Source organism: Homalodisca vitripennis, chromosome 2 (genome assembly GCF_021130785.1).
Source record: "Homalodisca vitripennis isolate AUS2020 chromosome 2, UT_GWSS_2.1, whole genome shotgun sequence".
Classification (NCBI taxonomy): Eukaryota; Metazoa; Arthropoda; class Insecta; order Hemiptera; family Cicadellidae; genus Homalodisca; species Homalodisca vitripennis.
The window spans coordinates 29633323-29652422 of NC_060208.1; the positions used below are offsets into that span (position 1 = coordinate 29633323).

The window sequence follows — 19100 nt, forward strand, 5'->3', positions numbered from 1 at the left end:
ATGTCTTATAAGACTGGAACGTTATCTTCAGTACCCTATTGAAATAAATTGAAGAATTTAGATATTTAATTTTTTTAATATTTTAATCTCATTGCTCTAAATGGATTTGTTTATAAGAGTGAGTGTTTGGTTGGTGATATGAAGACAATACACTCAAACCATAGGTCTCATTATATCAGTAATGATAACCACGTAAAGGCTCATCTCAATCGTATGCCTAGATTGTGTTAATATTTCCACCACCATTATCTTTTTTTGTGGTGGTATTATCTGTCTTTGTCATAGTATGGCTGTTAAATTTGCTTATAGTTTATAGGACTTTGACGTGTCATTACGAGTCCTCCCACCTGTACGTGTGTTATTTTTCAAACTAATACGAGAGTCATGCCACTAATAAAGAAGTATTATTAATTAATTTTTAAGCAATTACAAATTTTTAAAACAGATTAAACTCTAAAACTAGACCAAGAAGAACATCTATTTTTGTTTCCTTTTTGCATATATTTTAAGTAGTAGCATAAATTATTTTGATTGTTGACATAATTTGAATCTTGAGAAATGGAACAATCCAATCAGCGTTAAACACGAGTAGATGTTGCCACGTTCTGTCAGAAGAGCGTTGTCTAGTTCTCAGTTCGTTGTATGTGGCTCTTGCCGGCGGTCGTTGGCAATTAGAATAGCTTTGTAACTAATAATTTTTATAAAATGTTGAAGGTAATATTGATTTTGAGTATAGTCGGTACTATTTTATCAAGTAAAGCTGAAATTACTGAAGATGAAGGAGTTTTAGTGTTGACCAAAGATAACTTCAAGGAAGGCCTCGAACATGAATTTATATTGGTGGAATTTTGTAAGTATTTTTCAACCAATGAAATAAACAATCTTCCGGATTTTCTATGTACATATTTTATATACTTGGCTTACTAATACAATATGTTCCGCAATTTAATATACGCTAAAAATGTTACTATCGGTAAATGTTCTAGTATCTCGGCACCAATACTTTTTATATCTCTTGCATATGATTAAGTCAAAATGTCCATTTAAGTGAGATCTAGTAGTTTTGGAAACATTAGTAATTATGAATATGAGACAGATAGAGTAAGATGCTACATATTTTCTTACAGATTTACTTTTTTGCATTCAGTTTACTTTTGGGATATGCTGGATATAAGGAAATTAGCGACAGTTTACATTTACAATTATGTATTTTTTTACTTTTACTTACCACTGATGTTACATATGGGAGTAAAGTTTAGAAGACGGCGCCTTTGATTAAAACCCTTTTCCAATTGGTTGTTTTGTGCAATTGACCTACGGATTCAACTTCAATTTCTGTCATATTTTATGATGTGTTTGGAACCATTATTCACAAGAAATAAGGCTCAGAGTCCATATGTTATCAGTGGCATATGAGGCATAATCTAATTAGTCCTTTTATGATAAGGCTATAATACATATTTTAGATGGGTAAAGGTGTAAATTTAATCTTGCATGTTTTAATTAATAATTGCTAAATCCCTAGTGATTGGAGGGCTAACATGGTCTTAGATTGAACATAGGTAAAGTACTATTTCAAGGAATATTTTAATTTTTATACCAGCAATTTGGTGATACACCATGAAGCCACACTAATGGCTAGGGGCATTTGTGAGTACTATCACGTAATAAGAGATAGTAAGTAGGGACAAAGGATTGCTTGCTTCATTTGATAAGTTCTTTTTTAGAGTTTCATCTTTCCAACACCTTTAATTATCTGGAATATTAACCTTTAAGTGCCAGCTTCTGTTTTTATGGAGGTCTAAAAAAATGTGCAAGAAGAGCCAATGTCAGTTTGTACGGACATTAGTAAGGTGTGCAGGAAGAACTTAGTGTCCATTTAACCTGATATCTATAAAAAGAAATTCACCAAAAATCAAAATAGTCTAAATGTTTGCAATATCACTTTTTTATAAAGCTAAATGTCCCGTTTACTGCTGTCAGCGGTTTTCGTAATGTGACCTAGTGAAGATGCGACTGAGTGCCGGCCCGATCACATTAGATTTGTGGGAGAAGAGCTGGAGTCTCGTAATAAGACTTTTGAAATAATAATATTTTAAACATCTATGATATTAGCTGAAACTATTAAAGCAGCTTTAAAAAGGTCCGAATTAGCCATGTTGGTTTGTAGTTTACTCTTGCTCTGTTAATAGTCAATGTGAAACCATACTGAAAACGTATCTTTCTATCTTTTCCCATTTTATTTTTAAAATTTAAAAACTAATTTTTTATTTACTTAACAATTTGTATATATATATATATATATATATATATATATATATATGTATATATATATATATATATTATTTTCAGTAGCCTATATTAATTTTGATTTTAATTTACTGCCCTAAACAAAAAAATGTTAAAAATCAGAAGAAACAATTTTTTTCTCATTATTAATCTTGGTAAAACTTCAGTTTAGATTTTTTAATATAGGCTAGTAAATTACTCGATGGATGTTCCTTAAAATTTGAATTTTTTTTACTTATAAATATAATTTTTTGTACTTATAAATATAATTTTTTGTTCACAGTCATGTAGAAATTGTGGTACTTTCCAAATTATCTGGAGGCCACTATTTTTGGAAGTGTTTTTCAGTACTTGGATAATATCCAGAGGTCATTCTTTTAAACAGTTTGTTACAGGGGACCTAAAAAATTATAATATTAGAAAGAACATACTTTATTTGACTTACGGTACTATGAAATTTGAATGTCATTATGACGGTCAGTTCTTGTCTCTTTTGAAGCGATTTTGGTGAGAAGGCAGCCACTCAGCCCCTATCTACTATTTGCTGTAGGATATACATATGTATTGAAAATATAAAAAGTTAAGTCATCACTTATGAGCGCTCTTAAGTGATGTGAGCTTGAATTTATGTACTATCTCTAGAGAGGTTTTTTTGCCAGAAGTGCGGGAAGGCACCACCGAAGTCTGCACTAATGGCCAGGGCCATTTCTGATTGATACTTTTCCTACTTAAGAGCACGTGCCAGATTGCCCAATGTGATCTGTCTTCGGAAAAGTTGGGTGATCTGGGACATGATGAACTTTTGGTAAAAAAATAGATAAAAATCCCCCGAAATAGTACAAATTCAAGCTCAGATCACGTGAGCGCTTGTAAAGGTTATTTGTAACACTGGTACTACTAGTTCTTGCCAATATTGCTTCTTTTGGTAGAAAAAAAACCAGAACTGATCGTCATAATGACATGTAATTTTCACAGTAAGTCAAATAGTCTGTTCTTTTCTAATATTTATTGTAATTTTTGTAGGTCACCGATAAGAACAACAAAATAGTGGCTTCTGGATAATTCCAAAGTACTAGTGTTTCTTACCATTAGTACCTAACCTTTTTAATGCTACTGCATCAGCATATCAGGTGCGGGGTAGAAATTATTTTCCGGTGCCGTTTCGCTTGACAATCCGTATTTAGATATCTGATATAGTTCACAGTTGGGTAATTCTAAGCAATATATGGGTCAACCTCGATTTTTCTCATATTACAATATAATGTTCCAATAGTCAATTAGAAAAGGAAATGACTAGAATTTCTTGCCGGAAAGCAGTTATAGGGAGCAGGCAACTCATATTACAATATAATGTTCCAATAGTCAATTAGAAAAGGAAATGACTAGAATTTCATGCTGGAAAGCAGTTATAGGGAGCAAGCAACCGCGAGAATTACCTATTAGTGATCAGGGGCACTGACGTGATCTGGGCTTCAAATTTGGAACTACTCGAGTAAATTTTTTTTTTCTAAAAGAGCAAGCAGCGCGAAGCGCTGCGCAGCGGGCAAGCATCGTGCGTGATCTTCGTATATACTGAATTGATTCAGGCCAAAGGAATGACACAGATTCCTTTACTAGATTTTTTACGGAGATTTTGTATTAGGCGGATTATATTGGTTTACTTTGCTTTCCAGCATGTAATTATGTGTTTAAAATTGTTTTACATACTTTACCTACATTATATTGTAAAATGTAATAACAATTTATCAGAAATTTTTAATAAAAAAAAGAATCACGCACGATGCCTGCCCGCTGCGCAGCGCTTCGCGCTGCTTGCTCTTTTGGAAAAAAAAATTAACTCGAGTAGTTCCAAATTTGAAGCCCAGATCACGTCAGTGCCCCTGATCACTAATAGGTAACTCTAAGCAATATATGACCGTCTGGCGGTTGCCTGCTCCCTATAACTGCTTCCCGGCAAGAAATTCTAGTCATTTCCTTTTCTAATTGACTATTGGAACATTATATTGTAATATGAGAAAAATCGAGGTTGACCCATATATTGCTTAGAATTACCCACAGTTGAAATATCGGAGTAACTATATAGTTGCATTCAATGTATCGATTAATGCCCATTTTGATCTGGTAGCCAAAGAATTCGTCAGATATGAATTACACGTTTGGCTTGAAACGCTGTTTAGTTTGATCCATAATTGTGTTTTGATGTTGAAACAATCATAAAGTAGTGTAAAATGTACATTATTAAGGTGATAGTATCAATATTGGTATTGGATGTTTCAATATCAAAAAGCTTTTGTTTCATTAGTTCCAGTATTGCTTATTGGTTCCAAGTACATAAAAGTTGATTGATATATTGTTGACATTAGTTTACTGCGGAAAAATATAATATTATACATGAGTTTTGTTTATAATTTCATGGCCTTTTCACGTGGTATAGCTAAAAAAATCTAAAAAAAAGCAATATACTACAAGCCGGTACTATTATAAATTACTGCAATATCTGGAGTAATTCATACCTTTTTAATCCAGGTATGAATTTTAGTATTTTTTGTATGTTTTTGTATATGTACCGCCGTATATGTGGTTGTTCATATGGAGAATTTTGAATAAAACTCAAAAGTTTATGAAAACATTTAAAAACTGTTTTGTACTAACACATTTTAAAAATATATTGTGTTTTATTTTTACCCGTAAAAATGTGTTAGGTACCTATTTGCTTTATTTTACTGCCACTTGAAAACAAATGGTTAAAAAGATAATAAGGATTGTTATTAAAACACAACAGTCTAATTGACACTTTGTTCAAGATGCACCTTGGTGTGGACACTGTAAGGCATTGGCACCCGAGTATGTAAAAGCTGCCGAAAGCCTCAAGAAGGCAGGTTCACCGATCAAATTGGCCAAGGTTGATGCTACCCAGGAGTCAGAATTGGCTGAGCAACATGGTGTGCGTGGATACCCTACTCTGAAGTTCTTCCGAAACGGAGTGCCCGTACCTTACGGTGGTAAGTGTTAAATCTGTATGTTTGGTAAAAATTCAAATTTATAGTTTGATTATTAGTTTAAATTTGATTTACTTTGTTTTGGTGAATTTTCATTGTATTCATGAATCAATTGAAATTGATATGTACTAAAACAAAAATATGCATATATAGTATAACATTATAACTAATTTTGCATGTTAAAATTATATCTTTCTAAACAAACACACTGGCTGAGTTACTTGTATGTCTGTTTGTGTATAAAAAACAATCTGCCGTATAAATTTCATCACAACCCCCTTTTTTGTGCAGTTATAACACTATAAAAATTTAGCAGTTATAGTGGAATTGGTATTACGTTTGACTCTGAACATTTTCAAACAACCTTAACCTCTTAATCCTATGTCGGTTGCACCTAAAAACTTGCATGATTGGTTGTGATGTATCAGATTAAAACATTTGGGTCACATCTAATTTTTCACCTTACCAAGTTTTTTGTATCTATATATCCAAAAAGTAATTAGCTTTCTGACATGTATTCTCAGTCAAAACCTGTTTGTTTTACAACTATTAGACTAGGATTCAAAACAGATTTTTCAGGATTGCTCAAATTGTGCACCTTACTGACTTCAAAATTAAATATGTATTTGGTATACTAACTATATACTATAATTAGTATACCAATATAATTATATATAATTTTTATATTAATCATTATTTTCCCTACAATTAAAAACATGCTAATTTTGTAGGAGTTCAAAGATTATTACATACTGTATGATAAATTTACAAAATGTGCTTATTGGTAATTTAACTAAATATTGTGTCATCTGGTAAATTGTGAAGAGGCAAAGGAAAGTGTTTGTACATGATGTGTAACAAAATGGCAGCTAAAGTTTTCTGTCTTGTACAAATTCAGTACATTGCGAAAGACCATGGTTAATGAGTAAAGCTGGCCTCTGCAGTCATAATATGAAGGAGAAAGAGTTATTTTTATGCAGTTGAAAGTCCTGATTGCCCCATAGGCTGTTTGCTGGTTTGCGCAACCTTGTAACTCTGGTATGTATTCTTTAGATCTAAGAGAGAGTGAATACTATTCCTTAGTGATGTGTTATGTCCTGCAAATGGTAATTTCTAGGTCTGGCCATCATATCATGCTGTAAACTGTTTCAGTGAGTCTGCTCTGCCCATCCAAACAAATTTTCATGTTAAATCTGGTATTTTGCACACTAGTAAAATCTCTTGAAAAGAGATTAAAAATCAACTGAACTTGTATAAAGGTGACCACTTCAAGGACTGATATATAACCATCAATAAAAATAGTAGGTTTTTGTAACCAGTAAAATAGTAAAACCATTTTTTTATTCTGTTATTTGTTATGAAATTTAATTAACAGCAAAAACTCCTAACAAGAAAGTAGGAAGCAACAGCAATCGATATTCAGCTTCAACTAGTCTTTGTATTGTGAAATAATGAATTTCTAACATTGTTTTAAGCAACTCTGTTGATTTTATTCATTATTTTTAAATAAAATACTTAGGTAAATATTTGCATCAGAATCGAGTTAAAAGTTTATGATTACATTGTTGTATAAACCAATTGAAATTTATCACCAGATGTGTATGATCAAGGAATAATGAGTCAAAGCCAAGTGAGGCAGTGGCATATTGATTTTAAAAATTGAGGGAACTTTTGTTCACGTTGAGCATCGCAGTGGTAGACCTAGTCTTGTGAGTGATAAAATCAAGGAAACAATCCGAGAAAATCATCATTTCACAATTACAAAACTCTCAGAGCATATCCTCCAAATTTTAGAGTTTGATGAATCCATGAAGTTATGCTTGGTAAAGTTAGTTACCACAAATTTTGTGCCATGTGGGTTCTGAAAACCCAAACGAAAGACCACAAAAAACGGACTCGATGCAGTCCTGATATTTTTAGAAGACAACAACAAAAGTGGGTACCAAGTACTTGCTAAACACTCGGAAACATAAAATGCACAATACAAAACAAGATTCAGGGAAAACTCAGCAAGGATACTTTGATTCTTCAAGACAACGCTCGTCCACACACAGCCAATCATACCTAAGAGCTCTTGGATAGGAAGTTTTCAGTCATCTGCCGTACAGTTCAGATTTGGCTACCACTTGTTCCCAGTGATAAAGACGTGGCTTGTTTCATAATGATTTGGCACTGACGCTGAACTGGTAGCAGATTTCTACAGAAAGCGCATGGATAGGCTTGTACCACGTTCTAAAAATTGTCTTAGTTTAAATGCTGATTAAGTAGAAAATTAGACTGAGTTTACATTCTAAATGTAAATAATAAATATTATTATATTCACTTTCTTAAATTTTCATTTCGAAATGTCTGTTACTTTCTCTGCTGTGTATTTCACACTATTGTCTATGGCAAACATGTATCTTCATTTTTAGTAAAGTCAACTTGTATTTCAGTTATTTCTTTGCTTTTGAGACCAAAAATATTCTATTCATTATACCAAACAATTTACTTTGACACCTGTAGATGGATTGATAGTAATGTTGTATTTAATGTCAATGAATGAAGAAGCAGGTATTTGCATACATATGGCTGATGACAACTTGTTCACATTTAGAGTGTGAAAGATAAATGTACACAAGTGTACAGCCATATGTTCAAGTCATTGTGTTGAAATGCCTACTTTTAATTAAACCTTGACTAATGATGTTCATTCATATGACAATAGTAAAGCCAGGCAGCAAATATTCTAACTCGTCTTTTTCAATTTTATGTTAATTGTATATTTATTAAATTTTTGTTTAACCTGATTTGCAGTACATATTTTACTCAAATCTATATTTTATAAAACCTCTAGCACTCTGAAATACAGTGCCCAATTTTTTAGAACTCAAAATTGTAAAGTTCAAATTTTATAAGTACAGTACCTAGTGAATAAAAATAATTGGCATAGTTATAAAATTAGTATAACATCTGATTAACATCAAGAAACAATTTAAAACGATAATAAATTGTTTTTAAGGTTTATTTTTAATGTTGGCTGGTAAGGTTGTATAGTGACAAGAAGTCTTCTGTTCTTTACTGATAAATGTTATCAGAGGAAGGGATAGATAAAAGTTCAACCACTTTGTTTTTTTAATGATCCTCTTCATTCATCTAAATTCGTACAATATTCTTATTTTTCAAGCAGAATACAACCCAATTACTAATTAAACATAAAGAAGTAATACTTATAATAATGGTTCATTTTTCTTAAGTAAAAGACTTACCTTAGTATTTAGTAAGTTATTTTTTTACTTGAAGTCTTACATAGTCAAGTACTTTTGAATAATACATTATTTATTGTATTATTAATGTAAATTACTTAAGCAACTCTGATTGCAACTCTTATCAGAATTTAGAAATGGTCTTATTATTCATGAAAGAAGATTTTCACAATGTTCGAGTAAGGCTAACGAGCACGATCATTTCACTTGAAATAGACTAAACCTCCCATATTGTTAAATGTACATATTCTAAGCACACAAAACAGTTTTAGACATGTATTGTTCAATGGCTTATCATTACAAATAAGAGTGTTTATAATCAGAAAGAGTTTTTACAATGTCCCCAACCATAGTAGCCTAAAGTAATCTAACGTTTAGTAATTTCACCCAACAATTGTCCATGTAGGTCTTTTTACCTCTTGACAAATAAATTCTTGTTTTCTGTTTTCCACCTGAAATATTTAATCAGAAACATTAAATATGTAGCAGGAATTTTGACATGTTAATTCAAATAAACATCTCTATCAAATTTTTTGTATATAAGAATTTACAGCCAACTTCCAATGTGTATTTCTTTTTTTCTCTTATTTGCTAAAAGTAATGAAAACATACATGTTACTTCAGTAAAAATAAATGCATTAATAAATCTCTCAGTAATGTGTTATATGGTTCAAATATTAATTTATAGAATCGTTAATTCTGAAAATACTTCATTTTGGAGTTACAGGCAACTAAAGTTATTCGCAAAATTGGCCCCAATAATAATGAAACTTAAATTTAATAGCCAGAGATATTGTGCCCGTAGGGGGACGTCTTACTCTGACGTTTAAAGGTTGGCGACCTTTCGTACCCCGAGCTAGTGCCAGACACATCTCCAATCCTGGCACTTTCCCCTGTCTCATCCATAAATCCTACCTATTCCTAATTCCTCCCTTTTCTTGACTGGATCGTGCTATTGTTTGTGGGGGAGTGCTTGAACTGCTACACTCTGAGAAGGTGTAGCAGAGAGAGAGCTGATGTGAGCTTGCTCTGCCGAAGCAAACGGTAGTATTGAATCCTGGTGCCAGCCACTTCGGTCCCTGGTCAGGAAGTGATTATTGGACAGAAATGTCGGAGATTTCTGTTGCCACGTGCGAGCCCGAGTCGTGCGTGAATTCCCGACTCGGTTAAACGAGATAACATCGGGCCCCGGGGAACTGGGGTAGGGTGCCCTGCCAAGCTTTGGCTGACAGGTTCCCGAGGGTATACCCGTTCCCGATGTCTCGGCCTGCACCTTTAATCACGATGCGCTGGTTCATATATTGAATGGCTACCTTAAACCCTTCTCAAGAACAAAAAAATAGAGTTGTAGAAAGAGATTCTAGTATGGATCTGGAAAAGAAGCGTGCCCTCTCTTCAGAATCTGAAGAGGAAACAAACAAACAGAGAAAAACTGCAGATAAGAAAATAAATATTCAAAATCTACCCACCCCACTTTTTCTAGTATTTAAACACAAAGACGAATCTCAGAACTTGGCAAAGGTGAGCCCCTTCCTTGTTAACAGGCTCTAGTCGGGAGTGGGCGGCTCGCCGTCTTCTGTTAGGAAGCTTCGTAATGGAAGCATCTTGGTAGAGGCTGCGAACGCTCCACAGGCTCAGAAATTTCTCTCCATGAGATCCTTTTACGACAAAGTAGAAGTCGTTGTCCATCCTCATGAGACATTAAATTTCTGCAAAGGAATTGTATTCTGTCGCGATATGCTCTGTTGCTCAATTGAAGAATTGAAAGAAGAACTGAAAGATTGTCTTGTGACTGATGTGGTGAGAATAATGAAGGTTGAACACGGTGTACCGACACCTACACCAGGTCACATTTTGACTTTTGCCCTTCCTCACCCACCAGCCACAATTAGAGCAGGATATCTTTCCCTACAAGTTCGTCCATACTTTAGAAATCCTCAGAGGTGCTATAGATGTCAACGTTTTGGACACTCAAGCAAAACTTGCAATAACCCTGAAACGTGTATAGTCTTTGTGGAAAAAGTGGTCACAGTGACAAGGACTGTGCCGGTGGTGGCGAAGAGCAGTGCGTCAACTGCAAGGGCAAGCATCCTTCAAGCTCTCGCAGTTGTAAAGTATACTTAGAAGAAAAGGAAGTGCTGAAAAATAGTTACTAGCGAGAAATTGTCTTTCGGCGATGCTCGTAAAGAGTATAGGAAACGACTTGGGACAAACCCCGAAGAAGGACGTATCCTATTCTCAGGCTGCCTCTGTCCCTGTGCAAACCGAAACCGTGTGCTTCCTGCTCAGCTCTGGAAGGCATGGTTAGAGAACTAACGCAACAGGTTGCTGCCTTGGTACAACAAATTAGTGCCAAGACCTTCCCACGTAGTGTAGGCACTGATATATCAGACCTTGCACCTTCTGTGCCTGTAAGACCGACTACACCTACTCAAATCAAGGGACGAAACACAAGCAAGCAACAGTCTACTGAAGGGCAGATCGCTGCTCAATTTTTAAAAACCCCTAATGCTGGAAGCGTGACGGGAAAAGAAAAATGTTATCTCCGGAAGTACGCCAAAAACTTGTTTCTGGGCTGAACCCAAAAATTTGCCTCTAAAGTGGTCGAACGGTCAAAGGGTGCCAACAGAACCCCTCCCTCACACCGGTCCTCTAAATCCAGCCTAATGGAGGAGGATTTTGTTTGATGACGACCTTAGGCCACATTCAGAATTAGAAAAAACTACTGTAAATTTCAAACAAAATCAAGGAAAAAACAAGAAACAAAATTACTTTCAAAACCTAATTTATATGAATATTATACAATGGAATATTAACGGACTGCGAAGCCATCTGGAAGACCTGAACTTACTAGCATCACAAATAAAAACCAAATTAATGTCCAGAATATGAGTGATATAGTACCTTATTAGTTTTAGTAAACATTTTTAAACCGCTAGTTTTAGGTAAGGGTGAGCCCTTTTACAGTTCACCCCTGAGTTGTTATTTAGTTTTAAGGCTCTTAACTAGCACCGCCTAAGTGCAATCTTTTAAATTTCGTTAGGAAAATTTATGTGTTTTAATCAAGGGCAAACCCCTTTACAGTTTAAAAATTTCTGTGAGGTGAGAGACACCACTATCTTAATATGTAGGTGTCACGTAAGGAGATGGGCACTTTTGTCCTTCTATTTATTTGTTATTTGTTATTGGTGAGGGTGGGTCCCTTTACAACCTACCTCTCACTAACTTACCTGGTTTTTTAGCATTAGATGTTGTTATATTTATTAACGTTATTATTTATCTGACATATTTTAACTATCGGACCCCTTTACAGCCTCTCGGTTAATGTTGTTTTATTTAGTTTTAGTCCTCCGTTCACTGCTGTTGTTTTTTCTTATTGTCTTAATGTGATAATCTTCTTTTGACACAGCGATCCGCTGTCTATTCTTTGTACTGATAAACGTGACACCATATTTTAAAGTGTAGGTGTCCGTTAACCCTACGGGCATTGATAACCTGCGTGTTTTATGCCCTTATAAAAAAAAAAAAAAAAAAAAAAAAAAAAAAACCAGAGATATTGTTATGTGCAAATTTAGATTTTTGTGATAAACAATCTATTAGTTTCTAAATTGATAATTTTGATAAAGTTTACTATTCATTAATACTTGAAATAAAAATAATGAAGGGCACAGGATTTTTCCGGACATTTGCCATTGTTCAGTGAAACAAAAAATCAGTAACACTACGTTTCGAGATCTGCAATCTGATCTCTTCTTCAGGTAAATAACTAACCTAATACATGACTACAAACTAGGTTAAAATAAACAACTCATACCATAGCGCTGTAGCACGCCTGTCAGGAATCACAACCACCATGTTGTGTGTCAACTACACTAACTCTAAAACATACACTTAATAAAAACTATATACAACACTGAATAATCATTAAAACTGAACTACAGAGTACAGGTCACTATACGTCTGTATTCGACTACCAACCACCTATGACTGACCAGAGGCTAATAGCAAATGGTAATCGTCACGGCAGAAAGAAACAAGATGGCGGAAATAACTACAAATAACTGCAAACTACCATCTTCCAGCTCACCGCCTAGCGCCCACGGAGAAGAAGCCAACGTATGTCGGAGCAAAGCTGTGGAACGCCCTCCCACTAGAACTGAAGAGAATAGACCGGCTGCAGTTTGGACACAAACTAAAACTCTGGCTTCAAGACCATCCATTTTACACGATAAATGAATTTTTAAATTGTACTGTTCTCTAAGAATATGTTCAATAAAGAATTTACTACTATAAAAAGGAAGGGTAACAGGAATGGGCCTTTTTCATTATTATTATTATTGGTTCATGCTAGACTTCAAACAAACAATACAAATAATGTCAATTTAAAAATTGGTAACGGGTTTAAAACTAAATTAATTAAGTCTTTGCAATGAACTATTTGGATATAGCAAGTTGAGAGACCCTCTATTAGCACTGAAGAAGTTACACAGGTGATGGAACAATTTGTACACTTGTTTAAGAAATGGCAGCTCTCTGAATGGACTCATTGGAAGGAGAGTTTTAAATCCCCCAGAATGCACTCGCTAGTGGTTCATCATTGGTTCAAAACCACAAACGATATTTGGAAATGTATAATATATATGGTTAAGAACAGACTTTCATTGTGGTTCCATTTTAATTATCTGTGTAATCAACTTAATTAACACTGCGGTCCTTGGGTGCTCATCTACCTCCTCCCCCTCCACCATCCTCGAGATCTATCAATATAGTGACAACTGCCTGTCAGGGTAGCCTATTTTCTATTGATTTATTTCTCAAATGCTGGAGTATTATTACACTCCACACGAGCATCAGCATTCCATGTTCTGTGTTGCTGCGATGCTCTGGATTGTATTAGCAAAGTTGCTTCTGGATAAATTGATCATTAGACTGAGGATATGCAAAGGCTGAATTTGTGGAGAGATGGCTGGAGCACATTGAAACACCGATTCTTACTGTACTGTGCCTTATGTTTGTAGGAATTGATCACTAGACTGAGGATATGCAAAGGCTGAATTAGGAGAAGATGGCTGGAGCACATGGAAACACCGATTCTTACTGTACTGTGCCTTGTGTTTGCAGGAGGCAGATCCGCCAAGGACATTGTCAGTTGGCTCACCAAGAAAACAGGTCCAGCGGCTAAGGAGCTTGAGAATGTGGAACAGGCCAAGGAATTCATCGAAGCCAATGATGTTGCTCTTGTTGGATTCTTCAAGGTAAATTTTATAATAACAAACCAAAGAATTCTGTTTGATAGCTTAAGGTAATTTTGCAAATATGCAAAAAGTTTTTCTAGGAAGATTAATTTATGATTTATGTTACAGAGAAAATTAATTCAAAGACATAAACATGGCATTTTTAATATAAAGCTGCTTAAAATGATTTTTTTTACTAACAAAGGCCAATTATATTTAAATTTTGTTTTGTCCAGCTCTCTTGAATAATCTTATGTAGTTATGTTTTTATATGATAAAGTTATAGCACTTAACTTGGAAACCAGGAGCATTACTAAGACACTCTGCTTTAGTTGTTAAAAAAATAAAGGACTAGTTGGTATACAACTATTACCCACATCAAATCTTTGGCCTAGTTGAATTTGAATCTATTTGCAAGTCATTTTATTTTTTCATGAAAAAAAGGGAAGTAAAATGTTTGTTTTGTTTTTTGCAGAAATCTCTTAAAAGCTATTTTTTTTTATCATTTACTATGTATGAAATTCAAAGTAAAAATGGAAATAAAGAATACAACAGGTAGCAGTTGGAATTTATGTAATTGATTCATGAATCCATAATGCTTTATAAAAAGAAGAGACTGTAAAGTATTTGTTTAATCAATTGTATATACAATTGAAACTTAAGAGGTTTGAACTATCTTTTTAATTAGCATGATAGGCAAACCAATTAGGCAGACAAGTTAATGCTTTGACGTAATTAAAAGCTTTCTATAATATAATACTATATGAAGTAGAGTTTTTATCAGAACTCTCTGTTAGAAAAAATCAATGAAAAGAACAATAGAGATAACTAGCCAACAGAACTAATTGACAACTCTGCCATTAACTACTCTACCACTTGTCCTTTGTATTATTTTTTTATCAGGTAAAACAACTTTTACACTGCAATGTCTGTGTTCTTAAATGGGCATCTAAGAAGATAATTTTATTACAAAATTACATGTCTGGCTATATTTTCATTGTTAAGACTAGGCTCTACCAACATCTTATAACTGAGCATGTATATACATTTAATTGGTCGTCAAATTCAATTGATCTAATATAGCATATTAAGATAATTAGTTATATACATTATATGTGTATCACTAGGATCATTCATATTTTTATTTTATATCCCTATCATTTCATTTTTCCAATAGAAATTTCACTTTATTTTTAATGTGATTTTTATTCAATATATGTAATTATAAATAAACATTATTAACAAATTTGAAATAAATTAATACTTAATGAAATCAGAGTTCCTTGCATTATATTTATTGTGAAACCAGCGTTATCATGAGGGTATGGTTTCCAGACAGTGAACAGGAGCCTTATCAGTGTTATCACAGTATTTATTGCTCTTGTTTCATTTCACTGACTTCTGCAGTGCACAATATGAAAAATTATATTTGTTTAACAGATAAATTAAGTGTATTTGATCAATCACAAATAAATCAGTTGTGTCTAGATTGTCTTGTTGATAATGTGCTGGCTTGTTACCTCTTGCTTGGTTAAACCTAACTAGAAAAGAAAAATCACCTGAAAAACATTACCTTCAGTATAGAATAATATTACAAGTGTTTTTAATTGCTCTATTAAAGTACATAATTCATCACCATCACAATCACCTGGTATAGGTGTCAGTATTTGCTGACTCTGATTGGTACAGTTTTCTTTACTATACTTTCTCTTCTCTTTTTACCTCTTGGTATTCCCCCTTTGTAACTTCAAGTTGAGTATTCCCTAGGAATCCTATTCTTATTTTATTATATGTGTAGGTATTTAATTTTAAACCTTATATATTATTTGATATTGATTTTTCATTCAAAGTAGCTCTTATTTCCTGATTTGTTATCTTGTACCTTGTTGTAACCCTTATTATGTTCCTCATAAGTCTGTTTTTAAATTTTTATCACAACTCATTTTTTGGCTTTCATGATCCTTATGTATTCTCATGAATTTGGGTTTTTATTCTCCCTTCTGATATAAAATTCATAAACAATGGCTTTCTGATGGGAATAATGATTTTATATAACCCGTTGTAACATGTGGTTAGATGTGTTACTGAATTGGTTTTTACTAAGTATTGTTGTAACTAATATACCGATATAATTAGGTTTTTCTCTTATTAGTCATTGAGTGTTTCATGTCTGTCAGGTTTTTCTCTTATTCATCATTGAGTGTTTCATGTCTGTCAGGTTTTTCTCTTATTCATCATTGAGTGTTTCATGTCTGTCAGGTTTTTCTCTTATTCATCATTGAGTGTTTCATATCTGTCCTTGCTACTCAAATGGTTAATGTACTAATAGTTAAATAAACAGTTGTCTGCAGGCCCTAGCTCTTCATTGATTTGGTAATTTTCATAAATGGTTCATAAATGCAATGGTTGGTCTTGATTTCTTTTGCCAATGCATTAACCCTCCGGCTGGCAACGTCGTAAATTACGACTCATTTTTTCCCGCCGTGAACTGGCAGAGTCGTAATATACGACTCATTAAACATTGTCTACTAATTACGTCATAGTTCCGATAATTACCGCTCGAATCGCATAAAAGTTATATCACTTTAATCACAAGATCCCAAGCCTTCTAATAATGTATTCACTTTTATATATATATGAATATTTGTTCTTTTACTGGCCGCTAAAAGCTCCCGACTACTTCCGCGTGACGCGACTCGGCAACTGTTAGTGCTTGTATATAGTCTTGTTTTTTTTAATTGTAATTTTATTTGTAAATAAAAGAGTTTATAACTATGTATTTTCTTTTTGTGCATAAGTAAGTGAACATTATGCATATTTTTAATTTTTAAATAAAATTAATTTTGAGTTTTTTTAATGGCATAATATAAAAAAGTGTCTTTTGAAAAAAAAAAAAGTTTTGAGTTCTGACCATCAAACATCCACCATTATTCAGTTAAGTCAAATAATAATTATGTTTATATTGTACAACATATTCTGCAGAGTAAATTGATGTATAACACTTTTGTGTTTTCTCCAATAATTAATTGTACAGGATAAAAAATTTAAAACTCTGCACAAAGCTTCAAAACAGGGTGCCAGTCAAGGCTCAAATGCGCGCCAGCCGGAGGGTTAAGCAATTTCATCCTGACATTTGAATTTTAATCAGCTGTTGTTTAAAGGAGTAGCAATGGAAAGTTTACTATATCTTGGCAAATCTTGTGACAGCCAGTATGATACTGTGTGCAGTTTGTATGGAGATGTGAATAGAACTTTTGCATATGCCTAGGATTACTAGTAAAATTTAATAAAATCAATATACAATGTATATATCAATAATTTCTTAAGACAGTTTTCTGGTTGTATTTGATCAAATATATTTTTAAACTACATGAAAATCTGCAGATGAATACACGAATTTAAGGGAATACATCAGTCTAATGATAAGGAGAGGAACATTTTTGTCATGTAGCCAATGTCTACATAGAATAATAACTGGGACTGTGAGAATTGGGATTCATTAAGAGTATTAAGGAACTAGATGGTTTTATTTTTCTTGTAGAGTTTTTATTAATAGTACCTTTTCTCTATTCTAGCCTCGTGAAGAAGTTTAGCAAGAGTGTTTGAAGACTAATTTAAAAATCTAGATGATTGAGAATTGTCAAAGTTTTATGTCCATTGAAATGATGTAGATTAACTTGCATACAAGATGAATATTATGAAATTTATCTTTCTCTAGAAATAATATTCTTATATTTAAAATTTTATTTTTATTGTAAATTTATTAATGTTTTCATATATAATATAAAATTAATAAACTGTGTATTTTATAACTTTTATATTTGTTCTCTTGCTTTGTAGGTGTTTTTAAATTTTAATCACAATTACTTAATATATTAATTATATTAAGGTATCATTGGAATTTAATATCAATATTTTCAAAATTAAGTACTACTCATTTGAGCAGCATTTACTGAAAAACAATTATATACAAGTTTTTGTATGAAGTTTTCATGGAAATGTATGCACAAATATGTTACAACAAAAAATTCATCAAATACTCAAAATAATTTAACTATATTTTTAATCATATATAAAAAGTGAATACAGTACAAAAAGTAGGCAAAGAAAAACTCAGTTTAATAGCTATTTTAAAGAAAATTGTGTTGTTTAATTTAGTTAACAACACTTAAAAATAATAAAACTAATATTATAATAAGAATATTATTTTACATACGAATTAAATATTTATAGTTCATCACAGCTTATAAATAGTTGTAAATTAAAACTAAGAAGTTAGGAAGAGAATGTTTGCACCAGCCATAATATTTAATATAATAAATGTAGGTGCTATATTAAAAAAATATTATTTTTTGAATTTTTGGATTAAGTTGTAATAATTCTATATAATCTTCAATGAAGACATTTTAATATATTTCATAATACTCCAAAATCTGAATATTATAGTTATGATAGTTAAATTTGTTTTTATATCAGTAACTAAATTGTAAATCAATATTGGCACTTTCCTTTATGTAAAGGTCATTGATAATATTGGAATTGATGCCCATCCATGATTGGTTATCTCTTAAGTAAGTAGAGGCTGGATAGTTAGCTAAATTATATACTGGGTTAAAGCAGAGAAGAAAAAGATTGGTTAAATACGACCAATCATACAGACAATGATAAACATATATAAATTTAGTAGAATACCAAAGTTATAATGTGCCAATTTGTTAAGCATTCTGCTGTTTTGGTTTATGCCTCATTGGAGCAGTTTTAAACCTTGAACAATTTTACTTCATTTTTATTTTTAGTAATAGAATTTCGCAAGATGTTGTTTTGTTGTTTTTGTTTTGTTGGTGTGAAAGTTGTTTATGCTCACTGAAGCACATAAATAGTTTCTCATATTATTATTATAACTAATCACAATATATTTTACAATAATGTTTATTTTATTCAGGATTTATTTCTACACCATTGGTGTTTTAATTGAGTATATTATACATTTTTGAGTTTAGATAGCCCAAACTACTTATAAACTTTTATTGACCTCCCCGAGAATGGAACTTCTGCTATCTCACTTAGAGAATCACATAGTTACCCCTATGCTACAATGAAATCTAGTAAAACACATATGTATTACACACGAAAACACACTATTGGAGTGTGTATTATTCATACCATTAAAAAGGTGAAACATGCTGTGAAGAACCCATTACTAGGTAATGCTTTTGAAAAATAGTTTGTCTGTAAAGATTTTGTCAAAACAATTCTAATTGGTTTACAATGGTAACATTTAAGTATTGACCATTTGAATTAATAAGACTTTACACATTACGTTACACATAACC

The 19100-nt window shown here is 32.6% G+C and overlaps 1 protein-coding gene across 1 annotated transcript in view; it reads left to right on the forward strand.

Moving 5' to 3' along the window:
• The first annotated feature begins 597 nt into the window (after positions 1–597).
• The window catches only part of LOC124353752 (protein disulfide-isomerase), a 29192-nt gene continuing 10689 nt past the window's right edge, over positions 598–19100 (forward strand). The window contains exons 1-3 of the mRNA XM_046803741.1: positions 598–850; positions 5094–5291; positions 13655–13788. Of these exons, the coding sequence (XP_046659697.1) occupies positions 706–850; positions 5094–5291; positions 13655–13788 (477 nt within the window). The 5' untranslated portion in view covers positions 598–705. The remainder of the gene's footprint in view (positions 851–5093; positions 5292–13654; positions 13789–19100) is intronic.